General features: G+C 40.5%; 1 protein-coding gene across 3 annotated transcripts in view; it reads left to right on the top strand.

The window, feature by feature from the left end:
* Positions 1-25,600, top strand: part of LOC109623404 (beta-1,4-glucuronyltransferase 1) — a 416,723-nt gene extending 391,123 nt beyond the window's left edge. For all 3 annotated transcript variants that reach the window (XM_062849306.1, XM_062849308.1, XM_062849307.1), the window contains 7 exons: positions 8,443-8,774; positions 10,621-10,800; positions 21,077-21,239; positions 21,314-21,579; positions 21,643-21,818; positions 21,880-22,013; positions 22,080-25,600. In XM_062849306.1, the coding sequence (XP_062705290.1) occupies positions 8,443-8,774; positions 10,621-10,800; positions 21,077-21,239; positions 21,314-21,579; positions 21,643-21,818; positions 21,880-22,013; positions 22,080-22,277 (1,449 nt within the window). In that variant the 3' untranslated portion in view covers positions 22,278-25,600. The remainder of the gene's footprint in view (positions 1-8,442; positions 8,775-10,620; positions 10,801-21,076; positions 21,240-21,313; positions 21,580-21,642; positions 21,819-21,879; positions 22,014-22,079) is intronic.
* Positions 25,601-27,781: the final 2,181 nt, after the last annotated feature.

Genomic DNA, 27,781 nt, shown 5'->3' with positions numbered 1-27,781 from the left:
ACCACCTCATAAAAATGTTCTCGTATCATTGCGTAGAACCTTTTTTTTTTATAGAATGAGAAAATCGGCTGATCAGCCCAAGGGGTGGTTCCTCGGGTTATTCCTTCTCTTCCTTACCTTCGCGGTACGCCCGTTAGGGATGACTTCGAGAAGGGGGGGGGACCGTACATGAGTACTCTCTATTAGTTAGCTTTCCACCAGCTACAGCTCCCGGATGGGACTCAATTTGCTGTTGGTCGGCCCGCCTTTTTCTCTGTAGTTCAAGTACGATTTAGGAGACCATGAAAATAACGGAATCCCACTTGTTCGCCTCCGTACCCATCCTTTCAATAATGTTGTCCGGAGTGATATCTCTACCGCATATCTCCTGCATACTCCACGAAGCGTGGGCATTCGAAGAGCACATGCTCCACGATCTCGTTGCTGTCTGCGCATTCTGGACATGAAGGGTAGCCTGCACGTCCGAATCTGTGCAGATACCACCTAAAGCACCCATGACCCGACAGAAATTTTGTCAAGTAAAAAATAAAGCTTGCTTTGGGCCTGCTCGTCCATTTAGACACGCTCGGTATGAGCCTGTATGTCCATCTACCCTTGCTGGAAAGAATCCCATTCCCTTTGTCACTTCAACAGACGATGTTCTGGCGACCCGCATCGCGCCTCTTATGCTACGTTGCTTGAAGCACTCTTCATTTCATCCTCTGCCACCACTAGTGCTATGGGTATCAAACCCTCTAGCACACATACCGCGTCCTTAGAGACCGTGTGCGCTAGGGAACATCAACCTGTGGGTACTCTCGAGTCGTTTCACGTTTCGATTGACCACTAGCACATTCGACCGTGCAGCGGCGCCATATCGTAATAAGGAGACCGCTACTGCCGTGAGCAGTTAATGCTTACTAAAGACTATTGCCGAGCTAATTTACATTATCTTTGATATAGCCATTATCGTCATGCTTGCCCTTTTGCCGACATATTCCACGTGGCTTCCGAATTTTAGCTTATCGTCGATCATGACCCCCAATTGCTTCAGTGAGCGCTTAGAGTTGCACCCGCCATTGGTGACCACTGTCTGCTGTTCAGACTTGCGATTGTTTAACACCACCACCTTCGTATTGTGGTGCGTGAGTGCCAACTGTCTCGACCTCATCCAGTCCTCCACTTTGCCAATTGCGTGCGTTGCTATTAGTTCCACTTCCTCTATAGACTCGCCATGTACAACGAGGGTAATATCATCTAACTTGAAAATGACTTTTTCAGTCTCGACAAATTTCGAATACTGCTATTTAATCTTGTCCAACGTTTTTGTCGCATATAGGACCTTCACCATGGACTCAAGGTCCTATTTGCGACTGAAACGTCAGACAAGATTGAATAGCAGAATTTAAATGTTATCGAGACTGAAAAAGTCATTTTCAAGTTCCATTCCATCACAGTCGCAACCAGAACTGGTAATTTCATCGGCAAAGCCGACCAGCTTTGCGCCCGATGATAGTTTGAGCCTCAATACGCCATCATACCCCGCGTTCCATAGAACCGGGCCCAGGATGTACCCCTGAGGTAGCCCCACGGTGATCTTGTAGCTCTTCTCGCTTCCTCGGTGTCATAGATTAGCACCCTATTCTGGAAGTAGCTCTCCAGTATCCGACACAGGCTGATCAATTGGCCTCTGTCTAGGCACATCTGCATAGCGATTCTGAACACGTCAGGGCCTCGATGGCCGTCTTGATGGCTACTGTGGGGATACCGTGCGGACCCGGAGCCCTGTTCAACATAAGCGACTTCGTTATTGCGATGAGGTCGTTATTCGTCACCGGGGTGACCTCGCTTTGGCCGGTTTGGCCATAGGCTTGTACCGTGGCGCGGGAACAGCGTTTCCACGATCTTCTGCAGCATCTCAGGGGAGCGTTCTGTAGGTGCTAACGCGCCCTTCGTTTTGACCATGACTACTCTGTGGGCATCACCCCAAGGGGTCGTGTTGACTGCCTGGCAGAGATTTTCGAAGCACGCCCGTTTGCGTGCCTTAATCTCTTTGTTCAGTGCCAGTTTAGCCACCCTGTAGGCCTCATTTCGTTCTATTCTACCCTGCGAGCTCTTTGCATCCTCCTTTTAGTTCTTAGGCGGAGTTCTGCGATTTCTAAACACCACCAGTAAACAGGTTTACGTTTTTTTTGGGTAGGGATCGCCTTGGCATTGCGGCATTATATGCATGGCATAGAGCTCCGACTAGATCATCGCTGGATAGATCGTCAGTGTTGCCCTCTATAAGCAATCGCTCCACAAATGTCGGCATATCTAAGCGTGAGGTCAGCCATCCCCCAAGACAGTCGATGACCTTTTCCTGTGTCCATTTTACTCCGAGTTCCACCCTGTATCGAATCGCCAGATGGTCACTGTGCGTGTATCGATCTAGGGTTTAGACCTAGGCTTCAGAAGGTTACATCAATGATGGACTTTGCACCGGTCCTACTGTAGGTTTTTGTTTGTCGCCTACGTTCGCGATATCCACGCTCAGTCTAACCATAGCTTCGGATAGAGCCCAGCCTCTTGCGTTAGTCAAGCTACTCAATCGCCCAGGCGTTGAAGTCTCCACCGATGACCACGGCACTCAATCCCACTAGTACGCTTGTTAGCAAATCTAGCATAGGCGAGAACTGGTCTATCAGCCACCTGGGAGGACCGTTGGTCTTCGTTATTGCGAAGTCCTCGTGTGACGTGGAAATTATTTCCTGGACCGTAAAACGACCGATTGTACAGATCGCCGCTAGCTTGGCCTTATCCGCTACTTAGTTCACGTTATCGGGAGGGATACTATATGGGTCCGATATTAGGGCGATGTCTATACTTGACTCCAAGACTGACTGCCACAGCAACTGTTGTGCAGCTTCACAAGTTCGCAAGTTTAGGTTTAGCTGGGTAACCTGCATTAGCGTCTGTTGGTTCGATCTCCTCGCGTGCCTTGACATACCCATATACCCTTGTTCGCCGTGCAAATCAAACATTTTGGTGCCCAGCTTTATAACCTTGTAGCTCAGGAATTGGGGTGGTAAGGGATTTTCAGGGTCGTAAAGCGTGACTTTGAGTTAATTCGTTCTGTGTTTCTGTCAGTGTTCTCTTAAGATGGGACCAGTAGTCGTATGAAGGTGCCTATTGAGGAAACTCAGGAATGCTAGAACAGTTGAATAGCATGAGTGATGCCTGATAAGGGGGGGGGGTGTCACAAACACAAAAGGGCTTTCACTGGACCACTAAAACGACGAGGCTTGGTGGCTTCTTCGAGCCCGGGACAACGACACAAACACAAAAGATGGTGGAAAGACTATTCAAGAAGATTCGATATTTGGAATACACTGTGGCTTCTATAACTCCTGCATGAGCCATTTTACGATACGTTTCGGATCAGCTGATTGCTCATTTCATGAATGAAAATTTGACAGGAGGTCGCGCCCAAGCCCGTGAGTGTTAATATCAATATCAACACTGTTGTCGTTTCGTAAAATAGACTATACAATGGTTTATTTGTGACGTCACATACTTTACATAGAGGGGTACTTGCGCATTGTGGTATTGGCCATTGCATCGATGCAGATCGTTCACGAAACACTGGCCTAGGTGTTCGCCGGTAGGTTGCGTGTGTTGGTTGTAGAACTTAAGTGATGTTGGGACCGGGCACTAATAACGAGCGGTATCGGCCACCGCTGACGGCGTAAAGCTTCATCCAAAGCCGGGAAGTATCGGTTTTGTCCGCCGATAGAGAAGATGGCGGCACATAGCTTTTCACCTAGTTTTCATCCGCAGACGATCGGTACAAACTAGGGAGGGTATCACTTTCGCTGCTTCGATCCTGGGGGCATATTAACGGACTTCTCAGCAAGGACGATTTGCTGATAAATAGAAGAAAAAGGCCTTTTTCTTGTCGTTTTCTTTTATGTGATGAAGGTTTCAGGTTTTTCTTTTGTTTCGTTGCATGCTAATGCAATAAAGTAATACAGGTACTCTTCGATATAACGCACAAAAAAGTTTTCTCTTTGTACGTTATATCGAAGTGTACGTTATATCGAAGCAGAGAAAAATATAAAATTTTTTGTGCTAGTATTGATGTATTCGATGTGAAATTAATCCCAAATAATGATTTCGGTGAAATTCACAAAACCAATAATGAAAAACTTGAGTTTTGACGAAAAAGTCATTTCGTTTTTTGTGCTTCGATATAACGTACATTTTGCTTCGATATAACGTACACTTAATTTTTTCCCCAAGTTGCGCTAATTCTGGGTAACAAGGCTAATACTGCAACAAAACATTAATTTGAGTGATTTCGTAGTTTATCTGAAGGTTATTCCTGTAAAAAATAAAAATTTTCAATGTCGTACGTTATATCGAAGCAAAATGTACGTTATATCGAATTCGCTATATCGAGGGTACGTTATATCGAAGAATACCTGTATTTTTTGGTATTTTTCTTTACTTTAACGGACTAATACTTCGTACAAAAACCTCAAATAACGGAAAACTTGATACACGCGCACTCTACGAATCGGTTCAGGATCACAGACGAAAGAGAGTATTCTGCCTGGACCCCCGTCTTTTTATATCAATCGGTCACATATATCAATCATTAGATATAATTCATTTTTACGACGCACCCTATCTACCATTACACCTGCGCTCCATCTGTTGGCTGGTGAACAAAAGGCTTAGTAATGTTTTGCCCTCTTATTGATCAAACTACTCGATATCTCATAGATCTCAAAAACCACAAAAACCTTTTTAGTTGCTAACATTACCTTTATTTTTCATATTGCTCAAGTACTGTTCGAAAATAAGGAAAAACATTTTTGGTCATCTCTCCGAGGGGCCTCCACATCCGCTCGGGCCCCGGGCCCCCACAGTCCTTAATCCGGGCCTGCTGACAGTGACATTAAAGTGGAGCACCCATACACTTACACGTCTACCATGAGTGCCACAGACCCGAAGTTTAATGGGAAACAGACGCGCCAACTTGGTCACATTATTGGGGGGGGCAAAGTCGGGTTTTGCTGATTTTTTGTATGGGAAAATTGAAAAATCGTCAAATATTGGGGGGGGGGGGCAAAACCATGCTTGCCCCCCCCCCTAAGTTGGCGCCTATGATGGGAAATATTTACCAGGGGCGTATTGAGGGGAAATCTAGGAAGGTAAATAGGAAAAATCTAAAATTGTGGTGGAGCCACAAGGCTACCTTGGAATCAACAACGGTTACAGTTTCACTCCCTGGCGATTAGGCCTTCCACTCCGCACTTCCTGCAGAGGTTGCTCTTGCTGGGGACTCTACACGCCCACGACTTGTGTCCTTGCTCGAAGCACTTGAAACACGCCTCTGGCAGTGCGACACTGACCAGCCTACAGTGACCTTGCCGACTGCAGGTGCGTTGTTCACCTCTCCTACGGGGAGCTTTTTTTCCTTCTAAACCATAGGGGGAGAATCTGTCCAACAGACATCCTAACAGTAAGGTTTGGCTAGTGTGGGGTTAAGGCCGTCTTCTATAACAATTGTAAAAGCCAGGACTACTCTCTCCTCGATCCACTAAAACACATTCCTATGGTCGCTAAACCCTTCGTCTCTCCGGAACCACCAAGAAGGCATTGCTTCAGAGAGGGGCTAGTGCACATCGCACCCGCAAGGTTAGCTGCGTAGCCTGCAGCAACGAACATCAATGGCTCACTTTGAAGAGTCTATTACGGTAGCATGCTGGCGCATAGCCAGTTTCCCGAGTGGTCCTTCTCTCTCTCTCTTCTTGGCGTAACGTCCTCATTGGGACAAAGCCTGCTTCTCAGCTCTCAGCCTGCTCAGGCACGAAGATACTCTATGCCCAAGGAAGTCAAGGAAATTTCTTTACGAAAAGATCCTGGACCGACCGGGAATCGAACCCGTCACCCTCAGCATAGTCATGGTGAATACCCGTGCGTTTACCGCCTCGGCTATATGGGCCCGAGTGGTCCTTACCACTCCCTTTGTCCTCGGAAGGCGGGCAGGATCAACTCCGCCCGCGCCCAACTGCTTAGCAGACATCAAGAACTGATGCCTACGTGCAACCCGATATGACCTGCCCGTAAGGAAGGGTATCGCTACCCTTCAGGCCCTATCAGATGCACCAGAAGGTTGCTGACAGCAGGGTCTCCACTTATCCCGGCCCTTACCGGGGACCCCTCTCCAACCACGGGCTCGGATCCAACCCAGTAGACCGACGCCATGACAGCAACACTACTGGGACTTCCTATCCGCGCCCACTTAATCGCTGTAAGGGTCGATCTCGACTGCAGGGCACCGGTATGACCCACGAAGCCGACTCCGAACCCCTGGACCACCTCTTGTACCGCATCTAAACTAGCCATTCTCCGAGTCCACGTGCCACCTCCTCTGTAGCTCTCAGACAATATGGGTAATGGCCTTGGTAATAACCGTTGAAACGACATTCCAGCCAACTCATCCCTACACATCCTCTGGACAAGATTGTCCGGAGTTGTGTCTTCTCCGCATGTGGCATGATTACGGTTAGGTATTGCGCGAAAGCGCGGGCACACGAACAAAACGTGTTCGGCTGTTTCGAAACCAGCACACATAGGGCATTTGGAAGAATCCGCATGCCCAAAACGGTGTAGATACTGTCGGAAGCAACCATGGCCTGAAAGGACCTGTGTCAGGTGGAATGTTACTTCTCCATGGCGCCTATTAATCCAACTATCTACCCTCGGTATCAACTTATGGGACCACCTTCCTTTGCGGTTCAGCGCCTGCGTGAGGTCCGCGCCAATCATCTGAGCTTCCTCGGTCGGTGCTGCGCCGCCTCGTGCTCCTCCCGTTGAACCTCTTGCTGAGTGCTCGCTGGTGGATACACCAGCTCCTCATATTGGCGATCTCGCCAGTCCTTCTCGCGCGAACGAGCTCAACGCCGTTCTCTCTGCCTCTCCACTCTCGATCACGTTGTTGTTATTCATGTGTTTAGAAGTCGTCATTTCTGTTGGGTTAGAGCCACTATCCCTCACTGAAAATGAAGTAATTACCAATTATCCTGGTGATTATCAGGTGGAACAGCGTTAATCAGAAGTGTTCATCTGAGCCTACTTCCACTTCAACCTACTTCCAGGGAATCTAGAGAAGATTTTCTTAACGATACTTCAAAAATCTTGGATTTTAGCCCTTCATTTAAAAACACCTTCTAAAGGAAATCCTGCCTCGTATTTTCCTCACTCACAAAAAACATAAAAAAATATCTCAAAACATTTTGCAATCTGTGTCCTCACTACCTGGTATTCGTTTTATAGCTTGTTTTACCGTTGCTTCAGTCATCAGTAACTCTGCTTCATCAGTGTGTCCTTGACCGCTATCCAGACCTGTGACCTTTATCAATTATTCATAAATGCACTAGCAAACCCAACCAAACAACCAATCATTCCACCATCCACAGTACACGAAAGCTTGCCCTACCAATCATCATCCCTTTCTGCAAGGACAACCCCGTACCGTATCTCCGACGGTGAACTACTCGAAATTACCCAACTCAATTATTCCACCAATTTACAACCCGGCAAAAGTAGTTCAAACCCCTTGCCGACTGCCTCGTCGCACTCCAGGCCCAGACAATATGACGTATGTGCACATAGATCGCGGTGGCTCCCAAACCCGACCGCGGCCTCCGCCGGCCGGTAAAGGAGAGTAATTTCGCTGAATCGAAACGAAAATGACGATAATGACAAGTTTCATGTTGAGGAGGCAAAACATGCCGCATGTGGAGTTGCACACACTACCTACTGACTTATAATGCTCATCGTGGAGGTACAAATGTACGCAAAATGTAGGGCATTGCGGGGTGGAAGTTCAAGAGAGGCAAGATTGATCTGTACCTTTGTATCTTCAGCATCGGTTGACAAAACATTTCCACAGCAATTCGGCAATAATCTGGATATTAGTTTGTGTGGCTTGGCTTTCATTCGATGTTCATACTACATCACATCCTTAAAGTTATAGATGCAGTTTCGAGAAAATAACAGTTTTAAATGTTGAATTCTTTAAATAAGATACGCAGAACTATCTCCAAAGAATGACTTTTCAAAATAAAAATCATACAAATAGTTTTTGAATGAAGGAATTGCAATTAGCAACTTGTAACTTGGTATTTATTGGACCATGTATATTTTTCAGTAATTGAGAGAGTTAGAAAATATTTTGACTCATTCAATCTATTGCCCCACTTTCTCCTTAACAGTCTTCAGCCGGCCGGCAAATCTTGAATCGATCTTGTAATTGAAGCTCGCGTACTCATACAGCAATTCCGTTCTGATTGATATGAATTAGTTTGCCCTTTGAACGATGCACACGAAAGCGAAATAGGTATCGGTATAAGTGGTGCCTCATTTTCTGATTCGGCGTTTTTTTTTCCTCCTCCGCTCTCTTCTTTGCAGATCAGCGTCCAGGAGGTGCCCCAGCAACAACAGCCCCAGGGATCGAATCAGGACCAGCTGCTGTTGGAGGCGGCCGCCGGCCGTGGCGGCGATGTAGATAACACTAATAATAACGTTAATGTAGATGATAGTCGATTCGATGTGCCAACAGAAACAAGCCAGGGCAACAACGGTGGCCCAGGCAACAGTAACAGCAACAACAACAATAGGGCTGCCGGTGCCGAAATCCTGTACCAGGACGGAGGTGCCCCGAATGGCGCTGGAGCTGGACTCCTCAACGCTAGTGATATTTTCTCGACCACGGCGTCGATTGATCTCGACATGAAGCTAAGGTAAGTAATGGTTTCAACGGTAGTAAAGACTGTATCGAAAGTAAGCAATATAAACATTTCAGGATAGTAAAAACTGTATCGAAAGTAAAATACAATTAATTTATTGGAGAATCTAGCAATGTTACCCTTTGTTTTCTAGTTTTAGTTCCGAGAGTAAGTAGTGTATGAGTTTATTCGCACCATCGTGGTTCTTGAGTACGAAGCAAAACAATAACAATCACGAATTCAAATTCGCGAACATCTAGTGGGAGTTCATTTTATTGTGGTTTTAATAGCAAAACATGTGACTATCCATAATAAACTGATGTGGTAACAATTGTGCTTCATTGTTCCTGAAAAGCAGATCTAACAGTCAAGTGAATGCGTTTTTCATTAACCTTTCTTTTGCATCACGTTGGCAGCAGCTCGCTGACGTAGTGTAGGGTTTGGGTCAAAAATGACCCTAATGCCGCAGGAGGGATAAACTGCGAAAATCTCACAGCTGCTTCGCGAGTAAAAAAATGCAAGTATTCTCGGGCACTTGTTATTCACGAGTAGGTTTGTTTTGCGTCTGTGTCTTCTCAGCTGCAACGTTCACAATCTAGCATCTTTGCCTTTGATTTATGAGAAGTAGGGAAGCTGGTGTTCAAGATGGTGGCTCCAGAGAGGACAAAAACTGTATGTGTCCTCTCTGGAGCCACCATATTGAAAACCAGGTTAACTGATCCTCACGATCCAGGGATTGAAGAGTAAATCAATCAATTCCATGTAACCGACAATAAAGACTAGTCCGGAAATTTCGGTACTGTGAGCCAAATTGAAAACATTTTCTTCGCAGGACAGGTAATAGTTGAAAACCGAACATACCCAGACGTAAGCTTTTCGAATGTTTCCAGAAAACCGATTGTTCAGGCCCAAAACATACTAAGTTTGGCTCAGTACTTATGTGATCGTTCAGTTAACCTTCCATTCCATTCAGTGAATTAACCAACGCCCTTGGCCGCCATTGTCATAGTTGCCGAAAAATCACTACTGTGATGTAGCTGCTACCACCGTACGCGTGGCATCCACGTAAATGTGCACCTTCTGCCACACAACTTCTTCTTCTTCTTCTTCTTCTTCTTCTTCTTTCTGGCTCGACGTTCCGACTGGAACTTGGCCTGCCTCTCTCCAACTTAGTGTTCTTTTGAGCACTTCCACAGTTATTAATTGAAAGGCGTTCTTTGCCAGCCATTGTATGAAATGATATATTGTGAGGCATGCACAATGATACACTATGCCCAGGGAGTCGAGAAAATTCTCCTGATCGGAGCGGGAATCGGACCCGCTGTCTCCGGATTGGCGATCCATAGCCTTAACCACTAGGCTAACTTGAGACCCAACTATATCCCAAAATCACTCCGATACTGGCATGAACTTGTACAAATGATCTGTCATGGCCATGCGATTGCAAAATCATCACTTCCATCTTCTTCCCTGCATTGACCAGCTACCTGACGTATCAGGCGCCAGTTTCGCCTAAAAATAGAAAGAACGCCAACACTCACTGTAGATGTCTGGTTGATCCAAGCAGCCATCTCATTTTGTTCCTTTATTGAGTCCAGCTGATCTGGCGAGATTGGAGTAGCATCTATAGGCGGTCAGTCAAGCTCAAGCTCAACATTAGAAAAGAATCCACGACATCTTGCAACTTCCAACAAAAACAAGACTAACAGTAACGCTCCAACGCAAAAAGTGTAGTTTTGCTATTTCTTACTATTTATCACTTCCAAATTTACAGCTTTATTTCGACACAGTCCACAACGATGTCTTCATACACCGAACTAACGCTAACGATGTCAATTTCTCCTCCCTCTCCCATACATAGGTCACTGCTTAACTGTCACGATCGTGACTACGAACCGTACATCGGCCAGCGGGGTGACTTCTGGGTAATGAAGAACTACATCCGCGCCGAGCACGGCGAGCTGCGTTGCCATGAAACCATCACGTATACCACACACGCGGACTATACGTTCCTCGATAATCTGATACCACTGCTGGAGAGGTAAGTGTGCGATGATGGGAAGCGACGCGACGCGGCGCTGTACTAAAGAAGACGCTCGCTTGGGTGTTGTTAAACGAACACCTGAGAAGGGAGTATATGGTTGAGGGGTTACTTTTTTATTATTATGTATGATCGTTTGCAACAACCTGGTACAACACCACCGTCAAGGTCAAGGTTCGTCGCTTGTGGCACGCGGCGACTTGCGCGCGCGTCGACGGACGTTCAGTCAACGTTTAATGACATCATCAAATGGAAGTTGCGCTGCACCATAATTACTTGGAGTTGGAGGGTTTATGGAGGAATAGGAATTCATTTTTCAGTGTGTTTAGTTTTATGTGATTTGTTATCACGATTTTCGGATGTTATAAAAGTTTTATTTACATCCTAGTCCAATTCTTAAACTAAAACACTGCCAAAGTACTTGAGTTTCATGAAACTGTCTTCTCCTCACATTTTTGAGATGCATCTTTGTTTCAGATCGTCATCAATAAAAACTGAATTATTTGGTATTGCCAATTCAATTACAAATACGTACATAAAACATTTCTGTATGTTTGAATCCATTACCAAAACGTAATACAATGATACATAATTACACTGAAACCTCCATCCAATAATGTGAACTCCACAAAAGTCCCTCCATTTAAGTCTAGTAACTTAAACGGAAATTGACTGTATTCACAGCAAAAAAAAAATGCGCATAGCCTATGGAAGATGTTCTTAAAGAATTCCTTGAGAAATTTATGAAGAATCTCCTAATGGAATCTAGAGTAATTCCTAAAAGATTTTTTTTAATGTTTGTAGTAATTTCAAAAAAAAATCCATGGAGGATTTTGTAATGGAACACTTGGAGAAATATCTGGAAAACTTCCTTAAAGTCTCTTTAGAAGAATTTCTGAGATAATGCTATAGGATTTACTGAAGAAATTAATGGAGGAATTTCTGGAAAAAAATAGATGGAATGATTCTAAAAAAATACTTTAAGAAAATTCTGGAGGAATTTCTAGAAGAATTTCGGAAGGAACCCTTGCAGAATTTTGAAGTGACAAAAAACGGGATATTCTGCAGCCACGCACCAGAAAAGTATCATCATACTCACCACGAGTGAGCATATGGGATGATACATTTTCATACAAATATGCGCTTTGGTGACTGAGTCTTATAACTTTGAAATTTTGAGCGAGATTTAAATGATGCTGATGACGCACTACGCGTCCTTAAACAATCCATGCAAGTTTTTCTTGGATTTTTTTGAAAAAAAAAATAAAGAGGAATCCCCACTGAAATTTCTGAATCAGGAATTCCGGTTTTTTTTCAATGAGTTCTGGAAAAAATATCTATGAGATGTTTTGAAAGAGTCCTTGGACACACTTCTAAAGGAATCTCTAGAGAGATTTCTGAAGACTTTTTTGATTTTTTTTTTTCAGAAACCTCTGAATGAATTCTGAAAATAAATATGTATAAATATCTAGTAGAACTTCTGAAGAAATCAGCTGACGATTTTTTTTTCTGTATGAGAAAGAAAAGTAAAGATATTTCTGGAAAGTATTTTGCAAAAAAAAAATCCTGAAGAAAATTCACGACTATATCTTTGGAAGATGGATTGTGGAGAATCCTGTGGGATACTGTGCGAGCATTCTCTTATCGAATACGACGGTTTGGATCGTTCGTGCCACGAACCCCGTGCAGCAAAATAACTGAATAATAGAATATTGGGTTATAAACTTGTCTGTCATAAACGGCAAAATAACAAATATCATAACAAAGAAATGTTCCTGGTAGACAATTTGACTAACTTGTTTCGTAAATTTCAAAAACAACATAATAACAGTGAATGCCGAATATATTTCAATAACAAATTTTTATATTAATATGTTATTGATAATAATTGGAGAGCAAAATTTGTTATGATATCAGACTCGTAGCTAAGTCTAACACTAATTATATAAGATTATTCACTTTGTCCTACAAACCCGCCAATAACATGAGTTTCATCACTCAGTCGTAGGAAATATTTTCAAATGATCGAAAAATACTACAGTATTGTTCCGATTTTATCACGCCCCTTTTCAAAAATGTTTTGAAATATTCTTCAAAATCTATATGCATTTTCAATATTTTTAACGTTGTAAAACACGCCTTCAACATTCATCTTCAAGAAGAGGGGAAACACTTGTTCTCAAATGTAACATCAAATTAATGAAAAATGAAGGACTGATGTGCGGAGGGCGTGATAAAGTCGGAACATTACTGTATATTAAATTTTTAATTCATCTTGAGATTTGAAGCTGGTTCACTACAACGCAAGATAATTGAACTTTAGTAATTTCTATATTTTTTTCAAAAAATACGAGCTTCGACTTCCAGCGGTAATTTATAAACTTTTCTACTTCATGGTGATGGAATAAAAATCTACACGTAATTATGCTTGAAATAGTTTGGTCGTCGATAGCAATTTGAGACTTTCATTTTATTTCTTTTTCAGCACTGACACTGGAGATTTTTTAGAATGCTCAACAGTTTTGCATAACACTTTTGAGATATTGGAAATATTTCACAAATTATTACAAATCTTTTGGAAACTTCGTTTTAATTGCTCCGCTTGTTCCCTGGATTCAAAAATTATGTTGATAATTCCTCCTAAATTCCTCAAGTATTGCTCCAAAAATTTTCTCCTGAATTTCCTCTGATGATTCCTACAGAACGTCCACCAGAAATTTCTGCAATATTTTTTTTTTTTTTCTAAAATTCCTCCATCGATTTCTCTAAGGATTCCGTCAAGAGACGAACCAGCCAAGGGCTGAAAGTCTCTCTAATAAAGACAAATCACTCAATCAAGGATTCCGTCAGAATTCCTTCTTTGTTTATCAAGGGCCTTCTGTAGAGATTTTTTTTCAGGAATTTATCCTAAAATTCTACCAGAAATTGGTCGCTAGATTTCGTCATAAACTTTTCCATAAATAGCTCGGAAAAGTCTTTCGGAAATTTCTCTGAGAGTTCCAGTTTTCTGCATAGAATCTCTTAAAGGATTTCTTCAGAATTTCTTGTGATTGTTTGTCCCGAAATTCATCTTAAGATTTCTCTGAAAATGAGGATTTCCCAAGAAGTTTTTCCGAAGGATTCTCCAAAAATTTCAAGAATTCCAATGATTGCTTAGAAGAATTACTATTGGCATTTGATAGAAGATTGTGCCAGGAGTTTTTAGAAAACTTTTCTAGAGATTTATCGAAGGATTCCTCCAGAATTTCCATATGTTTTTCTGAATATTATTTAACAAATTCTTCAGATTCGATTCCAGATTTTTTTTGTCTTAACTGAATACAAAAATGGAACAACGTAAACTACGCAAATCTTGAATGCTGTAACTTTGATTTTGAAACTTTTAACTGTTGTGCTGTTGCTGATAAGTTGATCAATAGTAGAACAGCAACAAAACTTGTACTTCAACAAAACATGTTATTGAAATGTAATTTAGTAATAGTATGTCAATAGCTTGACCATAACAAAATGAGATTGTCCAACAAAATTTGTTATGGAAAAGCTATGTCTTGATAATTTAATAATTACAAAACAAGATATAAAACAGGTTATGCTATTTCGTAGTTTTTAATTTGCTATTCTACTCTACTCGGGAAAGTCCCTGAAATCATTCGTTTATCCCTTCACATCTGGCTTCACAGCACGTGTCAAAAATTGACCTGTTCGGTCTTATAACATGTTCGGCCCAATGACCTTGGCGGCCTGATGGCCTTTGCGGTCTAACGGCATTTGCGGCCTATTGACCTGTTCGGCCTAATGGCCTACCTGAGTAGCCATTAGCCATAGTAGTTCTACAACAGTATATGCAACACTTGTCTGACTGATTTTGGCCATGCAAGAGTTGCATATACTTTTCTGGAGCATGTGTGCTACTAGGGTATTTGGCCTAATCACCTATTCGAAGAACAACCGTATTCAAAACCGTCCATGGGATGCTTCAGGAATTCCTCCGAACATTTTTTGAGAAAGTACCCTACACTATTTTTGATTCATAAATTTCTCTAGGAAAAGATTCCTTGAAAAAAAAACCTCTACATTTCCACATAGATTCTATGGAGATTCAAGGATTCTTTTGGAGATTCCTTCAGAAATGCTTGCACAGGTTGTTTTGGTAAATCTTTCAAAGAATCCTTCTGAAATTTCTTCAGATCTCAGGGATAAGAGTAAATTCTTCAAAGTACTTCTTTAAAAGCGTGTGTCGGTAATCCTTCAGAAACTATTTTTTCATTTAAAATATATTCCAACGGTTCCTCTGGAAATACCTCCAAAGTTTCGATTAGAAGTTCTTCCAGTATTTCCTTTAGAAAATTGTTCAAGGATTCTTCCGTAAACTCTTGCAGTAATTATTTCAGAAATTGCTCTAGAGATTCCTTCTGAAATTTCTCCAAATACTGCTTTGGAAAATCTTCTATGCATTGCTTCCGAAATTTTTACTTGAATGCCTTCAGAAAATCTTCTACAAATTCCTTCAAAAAATCTGTATAGTTTCTCTCAGAAAATCTTCGACGGATTCCTTCAGAAATTCCTACAGTAACTCTTTCAGAAATTCAAAATTTTTGCAGAAATTTATCCAAAGTTTTCTTCATTAATTTTTTTGGAGATACTCTTAGAAAATATCCAAAAATTGCTTCTGAAATTCCTCCAAAAAGAATTTTTCAAAAAATTCCTTCGAAAATTCATAATTCATAAAGACATTTATCCAAAGCTCCTTCATAAACTCCTCCGGGGATTCCTTTAGAAAATCTTTAAGGATTGCTACTGAAAATTCCCAAAAGTTTTTCCAAGGATTCTTTCCTCCGCATATTTCCCTCAAAATTGCTTCATGAATTTCTTTAGAAATTCCTCCAGGGATACTTCCACTTCCACAGATTCCTGCGGAAACTGCTCACGAAAAACCTTCCAAGGATTCTTTCAAAAATTCCTCCTGTAATTACTTCAGAACTGCATCAAGCAGTTTCTCATGAAATTCCTTCAGACATTTCTATTTTACAATTTTTTCCAAAGATTCCCTCATAAAGTATTCAATGAATTCGTTCTAGAATATCCCCAGATCTAACCCCTTAAACCCCTTAATGAAGTTTTCCAGAGATTTATCTAGATTTAGAGGAGTCCAAAGTATTACATTGCCAAACCTTTCTTTGGAACTTTATAGACATTTCCCCAGGCATTCTTCAGAAAACCTCTCAGGAATTATTTCGGAAATTTCCTCCAGATTCTTTCAGGAGATGCTTCAGAAATGTCTCCAGAAATTCTTTGAAAAAATCTTCTATGGATTACTTTAGGAATTTCTCTATTTTTTTAGGACGTTCCTTAAAATATAATTTTGAGTCAGAAATTTTTCTTAAAATTTCGTCTAGGATTCATAGAAAAAAAAAACCCTCCAAAGATTCCCTCATCCATTCATTCAAGGATGCTTTTAAAGATTTTTTCATAAATTATACCACAGGATTTTTGGTAAATCTTTCACGAAATCCTTCTGAAATTTCTTCTGTTTATCATAATAACAAGAAAAATCAGGTAGTCGAAGAAATTCTCCCATTGAAGTTATTTAAAGCACCCTTTTAGAAACATGTGATGCTAATCCTTCAGAAATTCTTCTAGGGATTCTTTTATGAAACATTCATAGATTTTTTTTAGAAATATCTCCAATGTTTCGTTTACAAGTTATTCCAGAAACAGCTATGGAAAAGTGGCCAAGGATTCTTTCATAAAATATTCCAGTAATTATTTCAGAAACTCCTCTAGAGATTCGTTTTAAAATTTCTCCAAAAACTACTTTGGAAAATCTTTGACTCAACTGAAAATATTTGACGAATTCCTTCAAAATTTGTTTAGGGATTCTCTCAAAAGAATCTTCCACTAATTTCTCCATGAATTCTTCCAATTATTTCAGATTTAGAATTTCTTGCAGAAATTTCTCCAAAGTTTTTTTTTAATTCATCTGGAGATGCCTTGAGTAAATCTCCAAAGACTGCTTCTGAAATTTGTCCAAAAACTTCTCCAAGGTTTCTTCTTTCTCCTTCGGAAATTCAGAATTATTTTAGACATTTATCCAAAGCGTCCTCCTCCGGAGATTTCTCCAGAAAATCTTTAAAAATTCTCCAAGTATTTTTGAAAACACCAGAAAATTTCTCTCAAAATTGCTTCATGGTTGTGCTAAAAAAAATCATCCAGGGATACTTCCAGAAAATCCTCCACAGATTCCTTCACAAATTTCTCAACAAAAATCTTCCAAGGATTCTTTCAGAAATTCCTCCAATGGTTACATAAGAATTGCATCATGGGGTTCTTCAAGAATTTCAGACATTTCTACTTTACAAATTTCTCCCAACATTCCCTCAGCAAGTCTTCAATGAATTCCTTCTGAAATTCTTACAGAGAGATTTAATTCCTTTCACCCCTTTCACATTCCCAAAATCTTCTATGGATTCTCCACAGGTATTTTAACAAAAGACTTTCCATGGAACTTTTTAGAAATTCCTCCAGAAATTGTTTAAAAAATGTGTCAAGGTTTTTTATAAGTTTCCTCCAGATTCCATTGGGAGATGCCTTGGAAATTTCTCAAGGAATTCTTTTAGAATATTTTTCGTGGATTGCTTTAGGAATTCCTTTTATTTTTTTAAAGTTCTTTAAAAATATTTTTGATTTATAAATTTCTCTAGAAATTTCGGCAAGGATTCCTTGAAAAAAACCCCTTAGATTGTTCCATACTTTCCTTCAAGGATTCTTTTAAAGATTCCTTCAAAAATCCTTCCTCATGTTATTTTGTAAAATCTTTGATGGTTCCTTCTGAAATTTCTCCAGTGATTTCTTGAACAAAAAAATCTTTCAGGGATTAGAAGAAATTCATCAAAGCATTTCTTTTGAAACGTGTACTGATAAATCTTCAGGACGATTTCCACGGATTCTTTAATAAAACACTCAACAGATTCCCTTAGAAATACCACCTTAATTTCCAGTCATTCTTTAGAAAATTGTCCAAGGGATTCTTACACTAAACTTCCAGCAATTATTTCAAAAATTCCTCTAGAGATTCCTTCTAAAGTTTCTCCAAAACCTATATTGGAAAGTCTTCCATGTATTGCTTCCAATATTGTTGTATTAAAACTATTAGAAAATTTTCTACGGATGCCTTAAAAAATCTTCAGGGATTCTCTCGGAAAATCATCCACGGATTCTTTCAGAAATCCTTCAATGATTCCACCAACAATTCAAAATTCTTGCAGAAATTTCCCTAAAATTGTCTTTATAAACTCCTCCGTGGATTCTCTCCAAAGATTGCCTCTGAAAATCCTCCAAGTATTCTTCTTCGGTGAATTTATGTCTAAATTGCTTTATAGATTTGTTCAGAAATTCCTCCAGGAATAATTTCAGAAAATCTTCCCAAGATTCTTGCAGAAATTACTCGAGGAAAGTCTTCTTAAGATTCTTTCAGAAATTCATCCAGTGGTTACTTTAGAAATTCATCATGGGGTTCTTTAAAAAATCCTTCTTCACAAATTTCTCCTTCAAAACGACTTCAATGAATTTCTTTAAAACAATTTCCATGGAGATATTTTGAAAATTTATCTACCGATTTTAAGAAATTCAACCAGGGATTCCCTTCAGAAATTTGAAAGCACTTCTTGAAAATCACAATCTTCTCGGTTTCCTTCAAAAGTTCCTTAATGGATTCTCTCGGAAAATCTTCCACGGACTCCTAAAAAATCCGTCAGTGATTTTTTCACAAATTAAAAAAAAATCCTATTTCTTATAAAATTTTTTGGAGATTTCTTTTGAATATCCTGCAAAAACTTTGTTCCGTGAATGTCTCTCTAAATTGCATCATGGATTTCTTAAGAAATTCCTCCAGGGATACTTTCAGAAAATCTTAAACAGATTTCTGCAGAAATTACGCAAAGAAAATCTTCCATGGATTGTTTCAGGAGTTTTTCCAGTGCAGTAGTTGCTTTGGAATTTCATGATGAGGCCCTTTTAGAAATTCCTTCAGACATTTCTTCTTTCCAATTTTTTTCAAGGATTCCTTCAGAAAATCTTCAGGAAATTCCTTCACAATTTTTTCAAATAGATCTTTTGAAAATTTCTCAAGCGGTTTTAGACATTCAACCGGGATTCCTTGAGAAATTTGTACGAACTTCTCGAATATTACGAACTTCTCAAGGAACTACTTCAGGTTCTTGGATTCCATTGCAAATTTCCGTAAGAATGTCTCCGATACTTTCCTCAGTTATTCCTTCTATTTTTCAGAAATTTCTACAAAAAAAAAATAATGCAAAATATGCATGAATTCCATCAGAACTTTTGGGATTTTTTCTAGGAATATTTACTGACGTTTGTTTCTCTGCAATTTCCCCCAGGTATTTCTCCAGAAATTGTTCTAAGACATTTCGCAAGAGATATTTTAAAAATTCTGTCAGGGGTTTCTCAAGAATTTTTTTAGTTATTCCACCATGAATATCTTCAAAAACCCTTGGGAATTTCACTTAGATTCCTTCAGAAATTTATCCAGATTTTTTTTCGAAAATTTCAGCAGAAATTTCTACAAGAATTCGATCAGAAATTGCTTCGTAAATTCTTTCAGGAATTCATAGAGAAATTCCGCCAGAAAATCGTTATTTTATTAACTTCTCCCTCCTCCGGAAAGCTTTTTTGAATAAAAATCCTAAAATTTTCCCAAACGCTTGACCATTCTCCCCTTCCCCTAGAACGTTACGTAATTTGTGGACAGCGCGTCAGAAGTATCTCCACAGACTCGTTTAGCATTTTAAGGATTTCTTCAGAAATTCTAGCTGGTATTGATTCAAAAAATCTTCGATGGATTTTTCACAAAATCCTCTCGAACCCTGGTTATGTAGCTTCAGTTTATCATATACAGGGGGTGGCCAAAATGTTTGGGATAGGCAACTTTTTTTCTCCCACAAAAAAATTCAACATGCTGTAACTTTTCATAGAGTGCATCAAAAAATCTCAAATTTTGACTGTTTATCAACCTGTTATATGTGCATGATTGGTACAAAATTGGGCTCGATTGAATAATTTTTCGCGAAGTTAGAACCGTTCGGGTAAAATATTATTTTTTAGACAACTAATTTTTGAGCTGTCATATCTCGGAAACCAGTGAACCGAATTTAATGATTTTTTTAACGTTTATCAACAATATATTGATACTTAATACAACGTTATAAAATGTAATATTTTCTCACGACGAATTAAGTTATACCGGGTTGAAATTTTTACGCATATAGAGGGAAATAAGTGAAATTAACAATACCACCCAAAAATTACTAAATGTGTTCTTCCTTTAATCTAAATAGGCTCTAATATATCTGATTAACGATAACTTGAGAACAGAAGTGGAAAACCTTTGGACATCAACACTAAAATTTATTGACATTGACGTAAAAAAATACATTTTTTCGAGAAAAATCCAAAAAGTGTCAATCCATGATAACTTTTTTCAACGTTCAAAAAGTAGGGAATCGCGCCACTTGGGCGGTGGCTTCTATTTTCGTCTGATTCCCGCTATAACTCAGTCAAATTTGAACCAATTGGCACAATTTTTGGAATGCAGTGAGATAGGTATAGTATCTACCCGTGTTCAACATTTCAAGTCAATTGGTTCAAAATTGACTGAGTTATAGTGGCAAACAGACGAATATAGAAGCCACCGCCCAAGTGGCGCGATACCCTATCTATGTTTTAATAGTTTGTGAAGCATTTGTATATTGTTAGTGTACGCTCAAAATTTCATTCAATTCCGTTCACTGGTTTCCAAAATATGACAGCTCAAAAATGAGTTGTCTAAAAAATAGTGTTTTACCCGAACGGTTCTAACTTTGCAAAAGATTAATCAATCGAGCCCAAATTTGTACCAGTGATGCACATATAACAGGTTGATAAACAGTCAAAATTTGAGATTTTTTGATGCACTCTATGAAAAGTTATTGCATGTTGAATTTTTTTGTGAGAGAAAAAAAGTTGCCTATCCCAAACATTTTGGCCATCCCCTGTATTTAATATTGATTAGATCACACATGAAATTCTTGAGAAATGCTACTCATCTCAAGAGTGTGATACATACTTTTTCAACTAGAGTTTTTATTCAAGCCCTGTTACTCAGAACTTCATTCAAAACCCCATGAATTATTATTTTCTATGAGATTACCTTCGAATTTTATGCATATTCTTGAACTAAAACCAGATTATTTTATCGTTTTTTTTTCTTTCACTAAACAAGGTGGAACGCACCGGTCAGCTTAGCGATGCACGCCCCGGGTACGGATTTTGTGCCCACCGTCAACGCCGTCAAGTATCTCCGAGACTGCCTACCAGAGAGTCATTTAGTTCGTCAGTTTGTCACATTTCATATTTATTTTAGTAGTAAACATATTCCTAAAAACGTGAGTATCTTATTTATCCAGCCTTAATCTATTAGGTCTTGTAATATGCTTTTCCCTCCGGATATCCCTTCCAGGTTCCTAAGTACGACAAAGTATTAGAGCCTCCCTTCAACTGTTCGCTGCCGGCGCCGTACTTCAACGTGTCGAGCTCGCAGCTCTACAAGACGCAGAAGAAGCTGCTGTACCCGGTCAACGTGGGCCGGAACATTGCCCGGGACGCGGCGATGACCCACTTCATACTAGCTAGCGATATCGAATTGTACCCGAACCCGGGTCTAGTGCATAAGTTCTTAGAGATGATCGTCCGGAACGAGCCGGTGCTGCAGCGGAAGAATCCCAGGTATGTTGGCAGTTTGCTGGAAGTTTGGTCTTTGTTATTTAACTTGTTCTTTCTTGTCATCAGGGTATTCCCACTGTCGATATTCGAAGTGGACAGCAGTTCGCCGGTTCCGCGGGATAAAACCGAACTGCAGGAGTTGCTTCGGACGGGCAAGGCGATCCCGTTCCACAAGCGAGTCTGCTCCAGCTGCCATGGAGTTCCCAAATCGAAGGAGTGGATGGCTGCCAACGAAACAGACGGTTTGTTAGAACTAGCTTTGACGGTATACGATGAACACTAACACTGACTTTGAATTCACAGATCTGGGAGTGTTCCACATAGGCAAACGGGTGGGCTATTTTGTCCACTGGGAGCCAATCTACATTGGAACCCATGCCGATCCCCACTACGACGAGCGGTTAAGTTGGGAAGGCAAAAGTGATAAAATGACGCAGGTAAGTGCGCTTCACAGTACATTTGAAGACTGGGGACGTCCATAACGATTTCTTGTCAACCCACAGGGATACGCACTTTGTGTGCTGGACTACGATTTCCACATACTGGACAATGCGTTCCTGGTGCACAAGCCAGGCATCAAGGTGCTTAAGAAGGACCCCAAGCGGGCGATGCTCGCGGCGAAAACCAACCAGCTGATCAAGAAGATCATCTACCCGGAACTGCAGGTCATGTACGGTTCGCGGAAAGGCTGTGCTGTATAGTTGAAGGGGAAACAGTCGGTTCAATAGCGTAAGGATAGTCCCGGCAACAACAACAACGGTGATGGAGGCGTAGGCGGGTTGAGCTGGTACAGCCGGAACAGCCGAGAGCCTGTCGCGCCGCACAACGGTAATAGTGGTGGCGGTTTCAGTCTGGATGGGACGTCTGTCGCTGCGTCCCTGTTGACCTCGTCGTCCATGGCCACAGCTGGGGCCGGATTTCTGCTGTCGCTTCAGGAGCGGCCCCATGTCGGCAGTCGACGGAAGAAGGGCAAGCGGAAGGGATTCGTCAGACGAAAGTAACTATAGGAAAAGCGAGCGTCACGAGATAAGTGTGAGTGCGATGCGGCTTTTGTAAATTTTTAGGAATGATCACACTTTGGGAAGTGTGCGTTGTATGTGTATACTGAATGCAATAATTGGTGTGTTACGGAGCAATCAGATGCGGAAGAAGTGTGAATTTTAGATGTGTAAGCAGAAAAGTGATACAGTCTTAATATACTCCTAGGCTTAAGGCAGAAGTAAGGAGAACAGCTGTCGCAAACTATAGGCTATTTTCTATAGTTGGAAGATGTAGTAATGTTTCATTGTGGTAATTTTTGTAACTTTACTGTCAGAAACACTAACCAAAACGATCAACGCTCGTAGGAAGTTCAATCGTGTAGCAACAACAAAATCAGATCATAGAATATAACCTGAGCAACGTTGGATATTTTTTAATCATTTTTACACCGATAGAAACAAATAATTCAAATGAATACAATGAACACACAAACACCGTAACCAAAACGTAACATTCTGTAGGAAGAAGACACTAAAGAGAAGTCACGAGAAACAACAAACTCCTAGTATTACCGAACAAGCAGTGACAAACCTACTACCACTTGATAAATCGCTATACACACAAACACACACACACACATACACAGAAATGTAAACCAATAGTAAATTAATCTTTGGCTGTTCACCGTAAGTAGACAAGTGTAGCTTCTGCGGTGTTGGAACTTAGTGTTTTCGATTAGACACTGACTGGTTGGATTTAGGGAACAGATGATACAAAATGCAGTTGTGGAACAAGGAATCTGGGAACCGTCTTCACATACTCGATTTTCAACTTTGGAGATGTATCCGACGTCATTTTAGTGAGTATCAAACGTCTAGATCAAATATTTCCAATTTAATGGGCATTCCGGTATCACCAGCCGGAACCAAAACAATCTGGTACTTCTCCAGGTCTCTGTTTTCTTTTTGTCTCTCTGGAATCAAATCACATCAGCGGTTTTCTAGAGCGTCTTCGGTATCACCAGCCAAGAGAAAGACAACCCAGCGGTTCTCCGGTTTCCGGATATGATTCTTCCACGCACCAGGCTTCTTACAAATGTGTTCGACAGCCAACCGAAGTAGGAGGCAAAGTCATGCCAACCTGGCGCTGCGTTGGTTACACCGCACTAACAGTTGGGCGTTAGGCGTTACTCGGAAGAGGTTGTTTACTGTGCGTTAGCACACTGAACAGAAATTGCTTTTCGATTTCACTTGAACGTTTCGAGTAATGTTTACAAATAAAATTTGTTGGTGGTTTCACCTGAATTACGCAAAACCCACTTTCAACTATTTGAAAAGGTACTCAAAACTCTTTGATAAATATGTCACCCTTCTCAAATTCCGTGTTCCAATTAAAGCATTTTGTATCATCATCCTGCTCCAAAACAAAAGCAAAAAAAGCGTTTATTCTGACACAAGATGAATTCAATCTATCACACACACAGTTATTAGGTTACATAAGAACTAAGAAGCTGCCTTTTCTTCCATAAATCTGACGAAGCAGAATCTCGTGGTTAATTGACTGTCATGTCGTTCCACACCTCACACCCATGGACGGACTTCTAGATTCAAGATTTTATCACGTTCATATAATGACTAAAACTGCGTTTATAAACTGCGTTGAAGCCACGTCCAAAACAAAAAAGCTCCTTTGTGCGCTTGTACGTAAACGAATATGCAGGCAGATGAGCTCTGCCGGTAAAAGTGGATTGTTTAAACCTCTTCCGGCCCCACCCAGATACCTTGAAACATGTTTTATAACTTCCAAATGCGATCAAAACTTGGGAATGAAAACAACTTGATTGAAAAGTTTTACCAAAATTCGAGGATTTGCATTAACTAGTAGTAGCATTAAACAGGCCGAATAAAATGATACGTTGCATAAAGTTCAGCAGAAAAATAGCGAGACATTGTAAAGAGTATTTCCTTTTTGCGAGTTTTCCCGGTTATTTCTTGAAGGGTGTCTAAAATATCGAGGTATTTATTTGAATAATTTGACAGTCAACCAATCACCTGGTTCTTACAAAAGAAAAAAAAATACGATACCCCAGAACAAATCAATAGAACTTCTTTCTTCCAACCATTCCTACCAAAATGTGAACTTTTAATCTTAGTTGTTCGTTCAATGATTTCTTCTTCTCTATAAGATGAGTGCCTTATATTGTATTGGGAAATAAAAATACTACAAGAATAAAACTAAAAAAAACGACTTCATAGTGTACCGTCAAACAACAATGGCATACTCTAAATATGGCAAAAAAAAAATATATAAAAATCCGGTCGATGTACACATACAATCAGAACCATTACTAGAATCGAAAGTCATTTTATCGGATCACACTCTAGCATCATCACCACCACCGTAGCTCTTAGTTCATTTCAATTGTACATAGACTTTGTTCTTTCTTTTTAAGCTTAGCTAAAATACGTTTAGATTATAGTTTAGCAAACGGAACAAGTGCTCATTTTAAATTTAGTAGCTCCTCGATAACCTCTTGTGACGTATATCACCACACCATCTATCCGAATTTCATCATTTTATCTTTAGTTAGGGAGTTTTAGGTTACACTTTGTCAGTCTAGGTCAACTCCAGTAGGTACCATAAAGCTAGACGGAAAGTCAGACTTGTAGCTAATACACAGTATGCTTCAAGAAAAAAAAATCGTTTGCTCTAGGCAACCCTCCAAATAATAGAAATCTTTCTTTTAGTAAGGCAAGGCGCCATCGCGCCACGCCGCCGTATCGAGTTTACCGTAGCTCTAGAATCCGTTATCAAAATTACTAGGAGGAAAAGCAACAAGTTTTACCACGAACAACTTCAATAGTGAGCGAGATAAGGCAATAGAACAGTAGCGTTCCGAACCGAATATTGAAAGATTTGTTATCTAAAAAGAAAAAGTAAGCCAACCAAGGTACCACTTATTTATTACATTTCTTATTAGAGGAATCTAGTTCTACTTTCAATCTCCATTCATAATCACTTTCATCGGTCAGGAGGGAGAAAACCTCCTCGTTCTACACGCTTTCACCATGGAAGGTACTGTACACGACACACACACACATACTAGGCTGTTGGTTATTCTTTGAAAATTGGAAAGGTTTTAGAATCTACCTGGTGAAAGATGCAGTGTTTTAACTCGAATGAACGATGACTACCCTTTTGGGTAGGCGATCTGGTGACTTCCATTACCGATTCGTATGTCGAAGATCCAGGGTTCAATACCTGACTCATCCCCTTCAATTTCAGTTTGTATCATTTTCAAAGCTTTCTCCTTCTTCTGCTTATACCAATCATGTAAAATTCATATATTCTGCGGCTACAAGTTATGCAACGTTGCGAGCTGTGTCGAATATCGTCACCTTAGACCGGGCATTCACGCACCAGCGTGAACCCTCGGCCACACAACATCCGCATGAACTTTTGCAGCAAAGCGCTTGTATGTTGTGTGCAAGCAATTGCAATCATCACTTCTTTCACCTTTTCCATAACGACCAGTAATCTGACGTAACAGGCGCCATTTTTGCCTAAAAATCCAAGATTATTAGCACTCAGAAGATAACTGTTCGTTTCCAGCCATTATCACATTGGTTATTCGTGATCTGCTACATCTCGCGATGCTGGAGTGACACCGCCAGGTGGTCAATCATGATAGCTAAAAGGAGTCTACGTAGTTTATGGACAGCACCCTACGTATGACGAAACTTTACAGAAGTAAGGGCTATCAGATTTACGGATAGAATCCGCATCACATTCAGTATTTGAGAAATTTGCGTAACACATGTACCTAAATGGGAAACCACTCTTGAACACCACTTGATTAGTTGTAATGATCCATGAGATGCCCAATTTGAAACATACTTGCATACAGTGCTGCAATTTTTCGACAGACCTTTATGATAGCGATATTTTGCTTTTTTCATTTTCTCCGTTTTGGTTTTCCTGTCAATTTGGCTTTCCGATCAGCAACACGGCAGCGAAATGAAATAAGTACTCACACTCGCACGCAGCGTGCTGAAAGCGAGAGCTGACAGGGCTAAATTGCCATTCAATTTTCTATAGTTGAGTGTTTTCACCCGTGATAACGTATAGGGCACTCACTCTCACAAGCCACCGCTTGAGACGAATGGCCTTTTAGCATGAGTAGTGTGTGCATGATTGGGAATTGATCTTGTTGGGTCGCTCACGAATGGAGCTCTCGGATTCTGTCAGTTCTCACATCGAGGAACTGAAAACGACCGCCGCAGTCATTCATTTTCGGCTGAAAAACAGGCACTGAGACAGATATTTTGCAGGACTGCTTGCATAATAACACAATACTGAGCATAATCAACAAAGTGAACGTAAATTGAGGTTTTAGTATACTTCATATTCATCTCAGGGTTGAACTAGATTATCAAGGGATTATGAAAAAAAAACTTACTCTAGATATCTGAATCACCCGGATAATCGACCCTTATTTTTGTTACGACAACTTCCTTCTTTAGATTCGATCTGAGGATTCTTCCAGGAATTCCAACTAGCGCTTTCTCCAGAATTTTTTTCTGAGGTGATTGTTTGGAATTATCCCAAAAATGTTGGGGTTGCTCCAGGAAATACTTCTGGGCATTCTTCTACGAATTTCTTCTAGAGATTACCCCAGGATTTCTATCTGTGGATTGGTTCTGGAATGCCATCTGGGGACTTCCCCTAGAATGCATGCTGCAAGCTCGGATGAAGCTGTTCTAGGAATTTCTTCAGGAATATCTTATAGAGATTCCTCCTCATACTGATTGAGGAGATTGCTCTTCTTCAGGGGATTTCTTCAGGAACTTCAACTAGGGATTACTCCAATAATTGCTTCTTGGGATTCTTCTATAAATTTGATCAGGAGACTACTCCAATAACTTCATCTGTCGAATACTTCAGGAATGCCATCTGGGGGTTCCTACAGAGCTTTTGCAGGGGATTTCACCAAGAGTTTTTGCTGAAGCTTTTCCATGAACTGCTTCTGGGGATTCCTACGAAATGTCTTTCTAGGAATTCATCCAGAAAATTCCTCAGGAATGTCATCTGGAGACTTCATCGAGAATGCAAGCTCATTCAGAGTGTTGTTCTAGAATCTCCTTTTCCTAGGGATAACTCCAGCAACTTCATCTGTCGATTACTCCAGAATGTCACCTGGGAACCCCATTCCAACCAGGCGATT

Source organism: Aedes albopictus, chromosome 2 (genome assembly GCF_035046485.1).
Source record: "Aedes albopictus strain Foshan chromosome 2, AalbF5, whole genome shotgun sequence".
Classification (NCBI taxonomy): Eukaryota; Metazoa; Arthropoda; class Insecta; order Diptera; family Culicidae; genus Aedes; species Aedes albopictus.
This window is presented reverse-complemented; position numbering and strand designations above follow the sequence as displayed.